General features: G+C 41.1%; 1 protein-coding gene across 5 annotated transcripts in view; it reads right to left on the bottom strand.

The window, feature by feature from the left end:
- The window catches only part of ralgapa2 (Ral GTPase activating protein catalytic subunit alpha 2), an 89,589-nt gene that overhangs the window by 62,162 nt on the left and 8,868 nt on the right, over window positions 1–18,559 (bottom strand). For all 5 annotated transcript variants that reach the window (XM_086126787.1, XM_086126790.1, XM_086126786.1 and 2 more), the window contains exons 2-16: window positions 15,011–15,121; window positions 14,725–14,774; window positions 8,445–8,502; window positions 7,165–7,208; window positions 6,808–6,988; window positions 6,564–6,679; window positions 5,936–6,074; window positions 5,112–5,320; window positions 3,640–3,885; window positions 3,258–3,440; window positions 2,518–2,652; window positions 2,292–2,440; window positions 2,040–2,151; window positions 1,627–1,864; window positions 10–189 (exon numbers count right to left, since the gene is read on the bottom strand). In XM_086126787.1, coding sequence (XP_085982913.1) covers window positions 10–189; window positions 1,627–1,864; window positions 2,040–2,151; window positions 2,292–2,440; window positions 2,518–2,652; window positions 3,258–3,440; window positions 3,640–3,885; window positions 5,112–5,320; window positions 5,936–6,074; window positions 6,564–6,679; window positions 6,808–6,988; window positions 7,165–7,208; window positions 8,445–8,502; window positions 14,725–14,774; window positions 15,011–15,121 — 2,151 coding nt within the window. The remainder of the gene's footprint in view (window positions 1–9; window positions 190–1,626; window positions 1,865–2,039; window positions 2,152–2,291; window positions 2,441–2,517; window positions 2,653–3,257; window positions 3,441–3,639; window positions 3,886–5,111; window positions 5,321–5,935; window positions 6,075–6,563; window positions 6,680–6,807; window positions 6,989–7,164; window positions 7,209–8,444; window positions 8,503–14,724; window positions 14,775–15,010; window positions 15,122–18,559) is intronic.

The following is an 18,559-nucleotide window of genomic DNA, read 5'->3' on the forward strand; positions in this document are numbered from 1 at the left end:
AGTCCCTACCAGAAGCTTTCTGTCGCACAATGCTGCGGGCCTTCTCCACACCAGGAGCACCTGACGTGGTAGCAGAACGAATCCTCATTGGTTCCTGAACTCCTGTCCCACCCAGGTCTCCTTGGTTCCTCCAACTTAGTGAGAAGGAACGTGCCACTGCGGCTCCTTTCTGGGAATCCTGAATCACTCCTGCAAAGGAGAGGACACTTGCCCATTTCAGTATTATTTTGGTAATCATCTTTTTTTTTTGTGGTAAATTTTTTATTTAGTCTTAAGAGATCAAGGTATGAGAATGCGACACATTCTCTCATACTGTAATTTATACATTGGATATAACATGACATTTTCTATTTCAAACAAAGGAAAAAGAATTAAATTACAATTTGAATAGTTTTTTTTAAATGATTGCTATTGTACTGTACTTCTCAAATGTAATTACATAGCATTAAAAGAAGGTTTTATCCATGCAGTCAGGGCTTGCAGGCACGACTTGGCTCAAAAGGATTTTTGTGTAAATGTGTGTGTGTGTATGTGTATTGGGTCTCTGGTGGTTCCTTGGGGCCTACCCTGCGAGCACCCTAGCGGTGTGCCTGAGCGCTTGGGATGTGCTGGATGGGGTGGAACTCCAGGCTCTCGGCAAGGTGTCTGTGCCGGGGTCTCGCCAATTCCTTGGCTTCAGTGTCGTGGGGGCTTGCCTATCTTGAGGGTGGCAGGGGCTGAGCAACTTGCTACACTGGCAAAAGGTTGGCTGCATGATGTTATTCCAATACAGCAGCAACCACTGCCACGCAAACTTCAAAAGTATGAGTCGGGTCCAGAAATGGGGTTGTATTCATGTTGGAGCCACAAATGCTCCATGCATGGATACGAGAACTCACTGGATTTGGGGTAGAAGAGGATGCATTTAGTAGAAATGAGGCCACTGCTCAAATTCTTGCTGTAATGTTTCTGCATGTCTTTGTCTATTTTGTTTTGGATCACATATTGTTTATCGTATCTTGTCGGGATCAGATTTGAGCTTCAAATATTAGGAATTTTAATAGGGATTTAAGTGCTCTGTTTTATCACTATTTAATATTTTTATTTATTTTTCGCGCTTCTGACTGGGCAGATATAGGACACCATACTCACAGTAATAAAATTTATATGTTGCAAGTGGGAAAAAAAACAAATGCATGTTGTATTTGTATTAATTCCAGTCTTGGCAAAAACCATGTAAAATGATGTAGACAGAAAAAAAAAAGTGGCACCCGCTTCAGTAATTCAGCAGCTATTTTAATGTTGATGGCTTTGTTACCAGGCTACATATTTATGTGTGTTGAAACGCACTTGAAAAGTTAGGAATACAGCTATGTGACGAAATATAAAAGAAGAGTGCAAACCTGGGCGAACCACATTAATTTATGAAATATATTTTCCTTTGTAATATATTTCACTTAGTTTTCAACTGAATTGCAGGAGTATTGTATCAGAAACGAAAGGGACAGAGTGAACTATACCGAGGTGAAATTTTCATATCTGTTAAATACATTAGGTAAATTATAAAAATGCCATTACTTTTTTTTTTTGGTGTGTGTGCTTGTTTGTTGGGGTTTTTTTTTTTTTTTTTTTTGCTGTCTTCCTCACCACGTGCTCGCTGCTTCTTCTCCTTCTGTTCACTGAGTTTATCCAGAGGCAGGTTGGCCATGTCTAGGCCGTAAACAGAGCGGGCCAGCACAGCCGTCAACGAGTCCATGATGCTGGCCCACTCTGTCACCAACTCCTCCCAGTAAGTCAGAGAGGACAGCACTGAAAGCAGCTCATCCCACAGCTCTCGAGAGATGTACACACACAGGTTGGCTCGCACCCATGCCACAATGATGGTCTGAATGCAACATAAGAACAAATATGAATACGCAGATAGAGTTCAAACGCTACAATGTGACAAAAGAAAACACCTACAGTTTGTAATGTCTTATTTCTCTTTCTCCTGACTCATTTAAAAAAATATTTGATGAATTGATAAAAAAAAATATTACACTTGTCAAGGGCAGACATACGCGAAAAAGGATGGATGCCAAACTTTCAGCAAAGCCGTCTTTTCTTTGGTTTTCTGATGGCCTCTTCATCACTGCTTCAGTGATCCTCAGTAAGACCTGCAACATCTGCTCCCTGAAAATAATGGAACGGAATAAAGACAACGTGTGTGTGTGTGTGTTATATATACACACACACACACACACACACACAGGTATATATTTATTAGAGAGAGGAGAAAGAGAGAGAGAGAGAGAGAGAGAGATAATACTGACCAGGTCTCTGTGTTCATGGTGTGCTCCATGATCATGTGTCGGTAGATGTTCAGGACGCACTTGCACACCTCAACTTGATTCTCCAGGAGCTTGGGCACATCCTGGCATGGCTCAAGGAGGAAAACATTTGAAGAGTTTGTCAGGAACACCTACAATTTTGGAGACATATGAATACAGGAATCTAGTGTTATGACAGACATGTAAAAACGATGTAAAACAGGCAAACCTGGAGTGTGGGCTGGATGCCCGCCTTGATATCCCTGTTCTTCTCCTCTGTGAGAAAACCTCGACTGATCGCACTGCTGAAAGAGTAGGTCCTTCCCCAACTTGATGATCGCTTGTGGCCGTGACTCTCAAGTATCTGTTAAAAGACAGTCAACCTCTCAAAAATAGATCAATAATTCAATTACAGAATTTTACAACCCATGTCAGAAACTTGCAGGACACATTATACGGCTCAGCTTATGAACATCACATGACCAAACTCAGAAAACAGGTGAGGAACGATTTGTCGTTACCTGAGCCCTGAGCAACTGTAATGTTATTTTCAATCAACACCAAGTGGTAAAATAGCCGCCCCATGCGACAATGAAAAACGTGGATTTTGCTGCTTAAATTATATCCCACAAACCCAATATTAATCAGAACTAAACTAGTCGGGCCGCATTTAGAACATATTATTGTCAAGAAATATTTTGTGTTGACTTCTTCTTCTTCTTTCCCTTTAAATAAAATTACCAACAGCTTGATTAATTGAAAAAATAACCAAGCTCACACAATTTAAAACTCAAATGTGAATTATGTACACATTTACGACCTCTTTATAAATTACAAGAACAGTGTGTGGCAATCGGCACACATTCTAAATGTTAAGATTCCACAATTAAGATAAGATATCCTTTTTTTCAATTTCATGATCATGCATTTTTCCAGTAAATGCAATAGTAGAAATATGTCCACCAATACCTGTGCTTGCATGTTATTATTCTCTGTGCTGAGTATCTGCTCAGTGCTACCATCCACTTCATCATCCTGTGCAGTTTTGTCTGGCTCAGTCATAAAGCTGGGCTTCTCCTGCAGTATCCACATTCGGTACACTTTGATCACCTTCCTGGTCGCCGATGCTTCGCAGGATGGTAACAGGAAAGCCTTTGGAGAGAAGAACACGATTGTTGCATTTGTGATGATGCTGCATGTGTTGTGTGAGCTGGAAGGATCTATGCAGCACACGGCCAGCAGAGAGCAGCGCAATTCCTTTAATTCCAGGCAAACTCACCAGACACAATGTAATTAGATTGCGTCCATTTTACAAGGAAGTACAAATACTTGACAAGAGTGCAATAAATACCTGGTGGAAGACCTCGTTGACAAAATTCACATTGTCCCTGGTGGATAATAAGATGGCATGCACCATGTCGTAGACGTACTGGTGCTCCTCCTCAATGCTACATAAACTGGAATCGCTGGGCCGTCGATCTGAGAGTGTGCTGCTGTTGGAGTGGCTCTTCTCAGGCTCCCCCGTCGGCCCGTTTGTGTCCCCATCTGATGTCTTCTCCTTCTCCTTTTCCTGGCTGCTACTGCCTGCAGTGACAGTCTGGAGAATGTCGTACTTGTGAGATACAGTACATAGTATAATGCAGGGGTCCCCAACTGCCGGTCCGCGGACCGGTACCGGTCCGCACAGAAAGAATTTGCCTTAATTCCGTTTTATTTATTTCGGAATACGAACGATGTTTTATTTTGAAAAATTACCAGATTCTCCGTTACATCTGTCTGTGTCACGCTTGATACACGTCAAGCCACGCTTCTGCATCACGTGACCGATTACGCTAAAAACACAGTAAGTAAAAAAAACTGCTGGAGATCGCAAATGACGGCGACCTTAAAAGTACGTTCGAGCCAACTGGATTAAAGTTATGGTTGAATAATCTGAGATCGCCACAATAGCACTGTTGCTATTTCAGACATGCTACCTGTGTGAGGCGGGGTTTTCTGCAGCAAAGGGGACTAGCACAAAATTACCAAGTAGACTGGACATAAAACACACACTTGAGGTGTCATTGTCCCCTATTACCACGAGATGGGACCGTCTGGTTGCAGAAAATCAAGCTCGGGGCTGTGGTGAGTCGTCATTTTCATGCACTTTGAATTTGCATTGTATCGTATTTTGAAGGCATTAAACATAACCATCGCGATATGAGTGTTGCGGCCAGATTAGACGCTCCTTGGGTGTATTATTATATTTCGAAAACACCATCGTTTTCATGCAGCTCATACCATATTATTTTGTCGTATTATTTCCGCCACACCTTAAATGCCGGTCCCTGAAAATATTGTCTGACATAAACCGGTCCGTGGGGCAAAAAAGGTTGGGGACCCCTGGTTTAATGGACATACATGTGAGTACCAGGTCTAAGACAACCGGGACACTCCAGTTGTAACATAGATTCAGTGCCCTGAGAATTCTCTTTGTTTGCTTCTTCCAATTTTAACTAATAAACGGATGACTACTTGGTCTATAGAGGAATATGAACAGAAGGAAAGCTCAAATATGACTCTGCAAGGAGGACATGTTGCATTTATAGCAGTGAATGCAATTGTGAATATTCCTCTGTCTTTACCCACATTATCAGCATTTTAGTCCTTGCTTCATGCACCAATCATTGACTGACTGATATGAAAATGGTTTGGTTGTTTTTGCTGGTGATTACCCAAGACTTTTGCACAGTATTGCAGATTACAAGAATATGCTGGATAAAGGGACCTGACAGTGCTTTTAAATAACCGCAAAACCAACATCCACAGTTGCATAACTCCCACCTGGATGAGTTTGGGAAGGACTTCAGGGCCATTCTTTGTATTCTGCGCTGTTGCAGCACTGCTGATATACTTCTTCTTGAGGAAGAAAGTGACCAGCCAGGTGATGAAGGCTACACGGGGAGCCAGGTATTGGTCCCTAGTGCAGAAGGTGCTCTCGTTGTTCCTTGTCACTGGCACATACAAGGGTTTTGGTCTGTGATGTGGGAGGTCTAATTGTAGAAGAAATAGAGGAAGGTGGGGGGAGGGAGAGGGAGAGAGAGAGAGAGAGAGAGAGAGAATGAGTCCTGACACAGCAAAGCTTGTGTCCTGAGGGGTTAAAACTTAAGTGGCAAAAGCAGATTTGACACTCCTCTTGGATAGCAGATAAGACAAGAAATCTACAGTATATGCTAGTATTCATACATGTGATTTTTTTTTTTGTTCTGTCAAACATAAAACAGACAATACATCCATCCATCAATTCTCTGTACTGCATATTCTCATTAAGGTCACGGGTGTACTGAAGCACACGCCTGCTGATTTTGGGTGAGAGGCGGGGTACACCCTGAACTGAGTGGTAGCCCGTCGCAACTCACAATCACACCCAGGGACAATTTAGAGTGTTCCGCTAACCTGCCACACATGTTTTTGGAATGTGGGAGGACACCAGAGTATCGGGAGAAAGCGCAAATGCCACAGAGGAATGCGAGAGACCGAATTTGAATCCAGGATCAAAGTGATCCAGAAGTGCTCACCGATCGCCACTGTGCTGCCCGCCAGACAGAATACAGTGACACAGTAATTCCTGGTGACATATTTATTGGATGTGATGAACACCTCCTTACCTAATAAAGGCTTGTAGAGATTTGTGAGCTTTGTGAAGGAGGGGAAGAGATGCGGAAGGTAGTACTTCTTGAACAGGCTGAAGAGAAACCTGAAGCCTGTCTCCTGGTTTTCTTTGTTCCGCCACTCTAAGCTGGATGCCTGGAAGGTTGACAGAACAAAGACTGACAAGGTCAGGCGACAGGGAGTGGAGTTGAATTCATAATCACTCAGTCGGTCACCGTTTATTGTTTGCCGCATAAAAGATTGAAGGCATTGTATTTCAAAATAGCTCGAAAAGGGAAAATAGTATTGCCTTGGTGCAAATAGAATGACTGTACAGACTTAATATCTGCCATAATGTTTGGGTTCTCATTATTATCAGCAATTGGAAAACATAGAAGCACTTATAAAAAAATGCTCATGTCACCCACACAAAACCTAATTAACGAAGTGAAGAAGCAAGCGTATAAATCAAGACTATAGTATCCATCAAATATCGATCAACAATATGTCATATTTTTCAATAATATTTTAAAATGAATCATCAGGACAACCAAAATCAATTCACTTTAGGTGAGATGTGGACAAGGGGCAAATATGATGAGAAATATAGTCCTGTGTCATTTCCCTTGCAACAGTATCAATTACCTGGGTAACCATGAACTTGAGAAGGGTTTCAAGGACGTAACAAGTCTGGTCATCTGCTCCCTTCTCGCCAGCCACAGCTGGAACAAGCGGGGTGATCTCTTCAGGCACCACTTTAGCTATTCACATTGACATATATGATGAGAAAAGAGCCACATCATGGTCTATTTTAAAGCAAGAACTGGGTGAGGGGGGAAAAAATAAGCATGAAGCAGGATATAAGATATTGTATTCATTCCTTGCTCACCGTCAGGTGGGTTGGAGAAAGGGTTGTAAATGATCGTGTCAAGGGTGCAAGGCCCCCTGGACGAGGGCACTGCTGGGAAACCTGGCACCAGACAGGCATAGATAAGGAACTGCTCCTCAGCACAATTGTCCCTCAAGGCTTGCAGCCACAGCAGGAAGAGACGCATCCCCTCACACCGGATCTAGACCAACATTCACAGAGCGAGTATTAGGTATGAACACAAAATGGTGTGAGGAGAAAGCATGAAGCAGTGGTTCTGGTTAAAGTGGAAAAAACTGGAACAATTTGGCAAGTGACATCAGTGGGGTACTGTTTACCCATGGACATGTACTTATCATATTTTTATATTGATGTTACCTTGAAAGAATTTCCAGTGTGTAGAAGCTTTTTCAGGATAGAACCTGACAGAAAAAATAAAAATAAATCAAGCAACAAATGGTAAGCACGCCTAATATTCGCCATACCTACAGACACACAGATGCTCACAATCACAACAAATACTGCAAAATGGACAGGTGTAGGTGTCCTCGCAACCAAGGTTGATATACCTTGATGGGGTCTGGGGGGGGGGGGGGGGGTTGCTGAATCACATTTTCCTGATGAAAATGAACATTTGTTGGCAGTGACATGCATTAAAAGAAGCTGTCTGCTGCAATCAAATAAGACAAAGCTCTGATTACTAAATGTCTTGGGTTGTGTGTGACAAGGTGACAGGGAGAGAGAGAGAGAGAGGGAGAGAGAGAGAGAGAGAGAGATGTCTTGAGAGGAAACGATAGGCGGCCCAAGAAATTTTACCTCAGTGAAAGTGTGTTCAGGATAAACAATACAGTTTAAGTCTGCTGTCATGATTTCTTTGAATTGAGGGGTGAATTAAATGATCATGTTCGACTGTATATGAATTTAGAACAAGGACAATAGCAGCTGCAATGTTATGTAAACTAAAAATGGATGTTTAAGAGCCATGACTGTTGCGCTGATGATGCCGACAATGAAATATTCTAATTGGGGTTGTCACAACTTGCACGGTCCTTTTCATTCTATGGGGGTCTGAACTCCATCCATTTTCTGATCCGCTTATCCTCACAAGGGTCGCGGGGTGTGCCAGCGCATATCCCAGCTATCTCCGGCAATAGTACACCCTGAACTGGTTGCCAGCCAATCGCAGGGCACACAAAGACGACGAATAACCATTCCCGCTCGCACTCACACCGAGGGACAATTTATAGTGTTCAATTAACCTACCCTGCATGTTTTTGGAATGTGGATTGGAGACCGTAGTGCCCGGAAAAAACCCACACAGGGACAGGGAGAACATGCAAACTCCACACAGGAAGGCCCGAGCCAGAATCGAACTCTGCACCACTGCACTGTGAGGCGCACGAGTTAACCAGTCTGAACACCTTGCAGCATAATTCAATTAATTATTTGCATTACAAAAAAGCCCTAATTAGCACTTCTCTTTTCAATTTAATGAAAGACTAATTCTTTTTTCTTTGGTGCGCAAAACGAAGACATCTCAAATGTTGTGCGAGCATAGTGATGAAAAATCAGGTACCGGGATATATTGCTAAAATATACTTACCGGTAAAAAGGAAATGTTTGACATTTCATTTGTGAAAAAAGTGAGCGCCACATACCTATACTGTGAAACTGCCACCGGTTGTAGATTTTCTCTGGCAGAAATTGCAGAATTTTCTGTTGAAAACAAATTATGCAAAGTTAGTCATAAGCCAAATAATCATTTCTCGAGCTTTAACTCTACTACAGTACTACAACATTTCAGGAAATACTCCAGACTAGTGCAGAATGCCTTTGTCGATGTGTATTTTATCAAATCAATGAGCAGTGATTATTTTGTGCTGTACCATTTGGCAAGCATGCACTTAGGGACCTCAGCCTTTTAACTCTCTTTGCCTTCTTCTATCCAACATGCCAAAGTACAGAGAAATGTCATCCCCTTACTGCCAACCAATTCAATTAGACCACCCTAACCTATTTGCAGCCTATCATTACCGTTAAATGCAGTAGTATAGGTTAGCGGCCTCTTATCTGGACAGATTAAAAAAAATTGCTGGGGAGATGGAGGACGTGCGCTCTGCTTTCACACACAGTCCACAACAGTTATTGAAATGTGAGCGATATGCCAAGGGCTCATCAACTCAAAATCAGTGAACCAGAAAGACTTCATGCTTTTAAGTTAGAGGTCAAGCCTGCCATGGTCCAAAAAAACCAAACCCAAAAACAAACAAAAAAAAGGTCTGCCACAGTAAGTGGAAAAAAGGGAAGCGCAATACTTGCCCCAGAGGAGCTTGTTGTACTTCTGCATTTGGATGACAAAACTAAAAAGATTTTTAAAACCGTACTAAAGAAAATTTCTGCAAAAACAAACCATCACCTGCTCATAGAAAATGCATGTACTGAGGAGGACTTTCTTTGTTTCATCAAGCAGGGAAACTGATGCTACTACGCCAAACAATAATAATATTCATATCAAGAGTGTAAATAACGGAATAACAACAACACCATAAAAGTTAAAATGAACAACAAAGACGATAAAAGAAGAGAGTTGATCCAAAATAAGGAAGGGGCTCATGAAGACGGTTAAGGCAATCAATACGGGTGGTGATGAGGTTCGGAATATGGATGGAAGCAACAGAGGGGAAATGGGGGATCCCCCTCCTGAGGAGACTATTTGCTCACTGCCCCTCGGCCTGACATCTCTTGATTACTCTGTGCCCATATAGAATTGCATGTGTAATTAACCAATATGTACATTGAAAGTTTGAACATTGCTTTTGCACAAAGTATTTCTGATGTTGGATGATTTTACTATTTGGCTGCCACGTCGTACTCAAAAGATCATTAATTGTTTTTGATTGACTTGGTTTGTCAACAACTTCCTTTTCTTCCTCCATCATTAACTTTCCGTCCTTGTCCTTGGGACTAAATCCCTTTCATTATCGGTGACAGCAGAGATGCTGAAAGACGTGTACCTGCACTTTGCTATAGATCCTGCGTTTGATTATCGCAATTCTGTACAGGATCTGTGTTGGCCTTTCTCTGTCTGTCTCCTTGGGATTGGAGGCATATTATCCGAGGCTGTAACCCAGCAGGGTAGCATGGTTAAGCTTTCCCCAACGTCGATGTCTGTGCGCACTCACAGACACAATAACACCCCCATTTCTATCATTTAGACAGAGCACCGGGAAAGGAGAGCGGGAACCAGATGGAGAAGCTCGCTCCAAAAGACTCCCCATGGAGCCAGAATGGGGGTCCTAACAATGAGGAATTTACTAGCAGATTCAAGGCGAAAGCAGACTCCTCTGTACTACGAAGGTTGCCGGAATTACGATAAGCTGCAGCCATACGCCAGCATAACGATGGGAGCATTACGGTGCTGCAGCTACAGCCTTAGGACATTTACATGATCCGTGCTTAGACTTCTCGCTACAGGACCCAAGCATGGGGCAGAATACAGGTCCATGAGGGGGTTTTTTTTTTTTTGGACAAACGTGGACTCTAAGAGCAACTGCTCATTCACACTCCTTTGACTTAGAGATCAATCAATTGAACACAGGGAATAGCAATGGCAGTGTAACAATTATACAAGTGGAATTTAAAAACCTGGAAGGAGTCAAAATAATAGTGTAAAAATGAAGGAATTTGAGATACCCTCATATAACGGGAGTTTGTTCTTTTATCAAAAATCTTCGATTGGGAAGCTCCGTAATCACTGTGCAATCATGCGTTTGAAAAAGCCTATGCCATGTAACCCCCAAATAAAAACAGCAGTTCAAGCGAAGCAATTTGGGAATACACTCACTTGTAGAGTGTATTCTTATTTCTAACCAGTAGATGACAGCAGCGACGCACAAACAAACTCGTGCCTTTGGGTCGCTCCACTGTATGTTCAGCTTTGGTTCCGCTTGTGCAGCAGACCGCAGCGTCACAACGTTATCTGAATCATTACCATCATGACCCCCCCACAAACAATGGGAACACGGAAACACTGAAGAGGAAAATAAAACACAAGATGAATGCCAATACAAACTCACTCAGCATTAAGGTAGTTTAAAAGACTCAAAATACAAGCATTACTTAATATAATTCACATTAATCATACAAATTAATGGCTGTACAGTTAATACACGGTTTACTGAATACTCATTTTCATTAAGTGACACAATGTTTCGGGTTCCACTCACTGCTTCAATCCAGATCAATATAAATAAATTAGCTGAAATCTGTTATTCCTTCTACATGAGGTGGTTGATGGCAAATGATGCTTCTTTTCTCTTTAGTTTTCAGTGATTCCTTTCAAACCTCGAAAAAAAACCCACACACGAAATACACAACTGTTGGCTGTTTGTTTTTGGGAAAACTTGGAAAGACTGGGAAAAACTGATATTATAATATGAAAGGGGTGTTCCAATATAATTGATGTTTTTGAACCATAATACAAGGTGATTTTACGATGTACTAATGTTGACCAAATATTTTTTGATATTTGTGACAGAGGTTGGCGGTCAACCGGCGAGCTCGGAGTTTCACGATCCCTATGGCTCACTCCGCTCCGCATGGACAGTGTGTGTTGTAAGTTGCGTTTCGGTGTTCATTTTTCTTAATATTGTGCTCTGAACATATTTCATAATTGTTAAGCAGTTTGGCTAACGGATGAATGGATGTTATGAGACCAAAGTGCATTTTGCCGCCTGGAAAATGATATATTGTCGACGGAAAAAAAAAAAATCCGCTTTAGAGAGTTGTTTTTATGCTGTGCTCATGAAACTGTGTTATGGTAACTGGATGCATCTCTGTGTCAATGACACTGAATTTCATTTGTTTCTTTTGTTTGTGGATGTTCTCATTCCGCCGGGTCATTTCATTCTCAGACCGCTGCAGTCCTGACCAAGCCTTGTTGCGTAAACTGATAAATCCCACTAAGATGAGTAACACAACGTCATCTAAGACGAACAGAGTAGTCCAGTTGCGATTGATTCAATGCCCTGAGTTTCTTTCTATTATTTCTCAGCCATTTGTTGTTTGTAATTCCTGCTGGTCCGTTGCCATTCAAGTTTACACGAGCAGTCGTTATACCGTACATCGCCAAAGACACGGAACAGCTACTCATTTATATGTTGCAAAGCTGTCATTTAGCGATATGTAAACAGTTGACCTGAAATTACTGTATGTGCTTCAATTCTGCAAATACTTTGTCAACACTGCCTTGCCTCACCTGTCACCCTACAACTCCACAAGAGAAAAATGCATACGAGAGCTCAAACTACTGCATGCATGCAGGAATGTCAGATTTATGTGATATGTCACAACCTTGTCAGAGTTTTAATTGGCCTGAAGTTAAAGTAGGGATGAGTATCCAACCATCCATCCAGCCATGCACCTTCTGATCTGCTTATCCTCACACGGGTCGCGGGGCGTGCTGAAGACTATCCCAGCTGTCTTCAAGGAATAGGTGGGGGACAGGGAGGAATTATTGGTTTAATATATTTGTTTTATGTGTGTGTTAAACTGTATTGCAAATTGGTTTGCGGACCTCCAAATTACGGCCAGGGACCCTAATTTGAGACCCACTGTTTGATATGACATGCAGTCAAGTCACCTATTAAATCTAGAGAAGAGGATTCAAAGAGAAGATGACAGAGGAAATTAAAAATGCTGATTCAAAACCGGCTGGGTCACGGTAAGGTTGTATCCTGTCGAGAAAATGAAGGGAAATGGATGTGCACAAAGTTTCCGATGGGTTTTTTTTTCTATGTGCAAGTTTCCTATGTCCCACATTCACAGTGGCGCAGGGATCGAGCTGCTTTTAGGCAGTCAGCAGATAAGGTCATGTACAAGCAGATGGGAGTATAAACACACTGGAATCACTCAAGCCTGGCAGAAGTTCAAACTTGTCTTGTGACTGCAAAAACAGCTGACTGTAAAAGCGTATTAAAGTTTCTGAAATGATATGAGAACATCAGATGATAATACCAATGTAGTCCAAACACAGACTATCAGAGTAAGAGAACTACATGGCAGTTATGATTTGACTGAGTCCAACACAAACGCAACAAAAAGAAAAAAAAAACCCTCGCCACCGCATTATCTTATTTGGGTTTTCATCCTTTTTAAAAAAGCTACCGTATGATAAGATACTCTGGCAGATGCTTTTATGGCATTAGACAAAAAGAAATCCAAGGAAAGTAATCAGGAATGGATGATCGTGTCTGTGAGGGTCTGCCCCTCATTAGACAAAAACTGGAGTACGTACTCTGCTAGCCTCCCGCACCATGAGAAAAGGAGTCACATACTTTATAATAACTGAAAAGTAATCTCCGCATAGCTGTGCGAATCAAACACAGTGAGAGGATGAGTTGCCGTCTATGTTATCACCCACTTTTTGAATGCAAATGTGCAAGGCAGCGTGAAAGAATTGTCTCCTTTTCGTGTGGCCAGACGGTTATGTAATTCCAGCCCGCAGTCGGTAGTCAGGTAAGTAAGGTTAGAGATTAAACTTTGTGAGTCAGGACTACCCGTTTCAGTTTTCTTGAGACCAACTTTATCCATCCAAACGAATAGAGGACACATGCTGATTTAATTTTAATGCTTAATTCTGTCACATTATCACGATCCATAAGAACACATTTGATCTATTATGGCGTAAAAAATGTGTACTCAATTTAGCATATCTTAGGACCAAACGATGTCTTTCTCCTGTATACGGCGTTCAAGGCTTTTCTTTCGAGTACATGAGTAAAGAGCACGTCGTCACAGACAGGAGCTAAAAGGGGACAAGTGACGGTTCAGCTGCAATCAATATTAGTTCGGTTTGAGAAAAACTGCATACATATGCAGCAGGCATGAATTAACGCTTAAATTAGAGGTCAATTTGTGAGCGTGCGTACAGTTGAGGAGATTATCTTGTGTTGGCACTAAGAACACTGAAGGACAATTTCGGAAGTTTGGTCTGTTACCAAGGTTTTCTCAAAGTCTGAATGTCATTCATATATGTTAATATAATGCATTTGTTGTCCTAATTGAAACAGATGCACATCATATTCTATTCCCAACCCAGCAGAGTGCTTTGTGTTGTTCCCACAATTTGTCACAGTGAAAAACGGTGGAAAAGTACAACCCCTGACTGAAATTACGGAATCACCACCCTTAAGGGATGTTCATTCGGGAACAGTCGCTTGTTCAGACAAAGGAAAAAGGGGGAACAAAAATCACTCAATTCTGAGGGGAAAAAAAGCATGGACTCATGAAAAAAACAACAACAACAAAAGAACACTTCAACACACCATTAGTACTTTGTGGCACAAGCCCAGGTTGCTTGGATAAAAGACACCCAATGTTTGTATTTTTTTTCATTTCAAGCACTGGACACATTTATATTGATTTGTAGCTTTCTTAGTCCACCCTTCCCTTCTTTTATGAGGTATTTCCAACACAATCTTAATATTAACCACAAGGAAAGAGCATTCCTGTACCCGTCTCCCAAGAGTGTTGAGAGAAGGATAAATACTCTGTAATGATTAACAATGCTTCGGAACCCCAATTTGATATTCCGCCACCCATACAGCTCTTCCTTGAGCAAATGTAACTGGAGAACTCAGTCTGTGTATGCGACACTGGACCTGTCTTTGTAGTCAGATGGGAAAAAAAACAAGGTGGAGGACTTTAACCTGTACATGCAACATAAGACTGTTGGGTGAAACAGGGGAAAGGGCCGTCACACAAAGTTAAGTTAGAAAATGATTGAGCTCAGTCCCCTCTCCCCTGTCAAGGATCCAGTTGTTTTGTTTCAACCGTTTCAGGTGAACTGAGAGGGAGGACAACTCTAACCCTAATATCGAGGCACTGGCATATGTTAGAAAGGTTTTAAAGTCCCGCTAATAGAAAAGAGCAACTTACTTCAAAAATAAAGAGGATGGAGTCCAGCTCCTCCCTTTGAGACTTGATCCCTGAGAAAACCAAGTAAGGTGCTTCAGCTTCAACATACAATAGTGTCGTTAAGGTTCTGAAAATTCCCGTCAGCAGTGAAATTCAGTCAACTATGTGTTTGATTACATTGTCATAATTTAGCAATCACTTAAAATGCTATACTAGTGGGAGACGAGAGGAAAATTAACTCTTTTGTTGTGACACACAGCAGGAAGATACGTAGCTGGATTTATTGAACGAAAAAGCTTGAACCCACCTTTTTGTTTTAAGTTGCTCTCCAGTGTAATGAAATTTTCATAGAAGATAAAATAAATCTGCGAACCATTGCTCTCGAAGAATAGCTTCAGCTCACTCTTGTCGATGATATCTGAAAAAGAAAAGAAATCATAAATGCAATGCTGTAGAATATATTTGGTTGTCTAAGGCCTGAAACACACCAAGCGACATGGGCAAAAATGTCTGGACAATAGCATTAAAAAAAAAAAAAAACCCGCACACCAGGCAACTGATGCTCGCACATACAGTATATCAACTTGCTACGACAGAAAAAACTGTGACCGCTGCCGCTGGTGTTTTTAGTAGGAAACAATATTTTCAGTCCCATATAAAATTATAAAAACAATATCGTTTCGTGCTATTTAAGTTTGGTTTGTTTTCACGAGTCATTTTTTTAGCCGGAGGTACATAAGAAATTATAAATACTGTATTATTGAAAAGCACAATACAGTATATAGTATTGGTATTGATACAGCTTTGTGGCAAGAAGTTGGCTCTGGCTTCCTCCTCAAAAAGGTCTATTTTTGTTGTGAACTCTCATGTGATAGGACACAGCATTTTTGATGGGTGATTACATTTGCGATGGTGCGACGCCATTCATGAATTGCAGGACAACAATTTTTTTTACCAACACTTGCTAATTTTTAATTTGATGACTACGAAACATTACAAAAGAGCTGGAACCACTTTTTTCCAATTAAAAAAAGATATCGGATTGATTCATCGTTGATCAAAAATAATTACTGATGGACAATCGATGTCTTTTCGATGACCGTATTTTCTGCACTATACATCGCTTCGGAGTATAAAGCGTACTTTCAATGAATGGCCTATTTTAAAACTATTTTATAGTATAATAAAGCGCACAGAATTGAAGCGACAATAGTGACTGTGGTTGCGCTGGGCATCCACTAGATGGAGCTACTCTGAAGGAATACAATATACAGCTTTATTTATATCGAGCCTTCACAGCTGCTGAAGTTGAAAGCAAAACGCTTTACAGAACATTTAAAATAAAAGGTCCAATCAGAATATTGATCCATATGTAGCTCCCTCAGGTTGTAGCATGAACCACGACACAAGGTCCATAAAAGTACAGTGTTTATTCCTTGGAAATACATGAGAACTGAAATAGCATTTGAAAACAATAAATGAAAGACAAAAGTTATGAAGACAATTGATCCAACAAAAAGGCACACAAACTTTGTGGGCTCACATTCACAGGGGGGTGAATCTGCTTAGAAGTATTGCTTGTGTCCTTCCCTCGTTTCATCAGTAGTTAATTAGGCTTTTGGTATGATCTTCATTTCGTAATGGCCGCGCAGAGCTCACAAAGTAGTTGTCTGTTATATATAAGGCGCATCGGATTACAAGGAACTATATGATGCCCTGGTCTGCTCCAAAAGTATTTTTATTACCTGTCACTAGAATAAACATCCCACGCCAATAGCAGTGCAAAGGTTATGACATTATTTTCCAACCTCTGACTAAAAGGATATGGAAATGTCGCAAATATTATCCTTCGAACCACGTTGGGGAGGAGGTCTCACTGTGAGCAATAACGACAAGTTCGAAGATTTAACTGCTGCTTACTATGAAACTGCGACATAGTGGTGAATATAATTTGACAGAAGGAAGCCATCTGTTCGGCAAAGAGGTATTATGCTTATGCTAATCTTCTGATGAATAATTAGTGCATCTTTTTGTTGGTTTACCGTGAACTGCCTTTGAACTGGATATGCCAGACTAGCACGAGCTGTGTGCACACTGGGCTTGTTTGCGGAGAGGGTGAAGGTCATCTACTGTTGTGAGCTGAAGTAGCCAATGATCTATTTACACACCAGCCATCACACTAGTAGATCCACATTTCACATCATACTTCCTTAGCGCGCGCACACACACACACACACACACACACACACACCATTAAGTTTTTTTTTTAAACACACAATTCATGTCTGGACCAAGTTTAGAAATCTGAGAAGCTCACAGTGTGAGCCATTTCTACCACCTGCATTATTGATATGCTATGTAGTGCTCAAACCACAAGCAAAGAGACACTGATATTAAAACCCTCATTAGCATTAGCCCCGTGCTTGCTGACACTGCAGGTGCTCCACACTGGTGCCAAAATGGAGATGAGGGGAAAATCAGACAAAGAGTACTCTTTTAAAGAATCAAATCAGAGGCTGCTTGAGTAAGCTAATCACCTTAATACCCCAACAACCTAACACTGATCGGAGAGAGAGTCAATTGTAAGGTGAGGTTTTAGCCCTCTGCCATGTTTTATTGTGGTTAAACTCAGAAAATCTTCTGATACTATGATTATTTTACTCGTCTTCCTTGTGTACACATGCCTCATGGTCATTGATGAATATTCTGGTTACATTAGTACCTCAAAGTTCAACCACAATCCATTCAGAGTAGGCCTGAGCTTTTAATCAGATTCAAATCGACATCACAATAAAGTAGAATGCAATTTTTGAAAAAAAAAATACAAATACAAATAAAAAGTTCAGTCCCATGGAACATCAACTTTATGATATATGATCAGTTTAATAAGACATTTTGTCTACTTAAATATTTCAACAATTTTATAAATTATAATTATTACTGTTGCTACTTTTCAGTGCAGGCCCATATCCACTTTAATAATCGACCCAATTCTGTGTTGCCCAACAGTATGATACTTTTTTTCTATCCTGATAAACACCGTATGCTGCCCGTCAGGTTAAGAAATGCATTTTCCCTTCCATTTTTTACACCTTCAGGCTTGATTCTCTCAAAAACGGAGACACGCTAAACACAGTCATATCCCTTAAATATTAATGTCATGATTAATGTCTAATTTACCAAGACAAGATTCGTAAAATGTCACCACTAACATTTTTTTTGTTAAATTGGTGTTAAAGTTGATTATCTCTGGTATATTAGCAAATGTTTAGAAAAAAAAATCTATAGTGGGGTTTAGCTTTAAATAAGGCAGGCAGCCACAACCAATGGAGGGTTGGCAGGCCACATTGGCAAACTCTGTGAAACTAGACAAACTGGTTTTTGATGTGCTGTGTAAACCAAACTGCCACCATCCACCACAAATAATTGGTCTAGTCTAGGGGTGCCCAACCTTTTTTGACCGAAGATCGACTTTTCAAGCAGTCGACCTCTCACGATCGACCCGCTACCGCACGTGCACGCATACACAAACACATGCCATGATGAGCAACAGCCATGACGGCCCAGAACACGAACGAAACAGAAATATAAAGTAGTTACAAATGGTTGTGAGTTTATAAAAAGGAATCAGCGGCTACTTTAGTCGAGACCTCACGCGGCGGCATGGGACGAACTTTGGCAGCGTCTTCAGTGCAACAACATCACTATCGTAGCTCACGCGTATCGTTTTTAAGTTATTTTACGGGGAATTCAGATTCCCATTCCCAGTGATGCAGGTAAGGCGCCACCGTAGGTTAAAGGTGACCTGCTTGTTATATTATTTTTTTCATACTTTTTTGGTGAACGTGAATCTGTT

This window comes from Hippocampus guttulatus, chromosome 13 (genome assembly GCF_054856545.1).
Source record: "Hippocampus guttulatus isolate MCC_2025c chromosome 13, RoL_Hgut_1.0, whole genome shotgun sequence".
NCBI lineage: Eukaryota > Metazoa > Chordata > Actinopteri > Syngnathiformes > Syngnathidae > Hippocampus > Hippocampus guttulatus.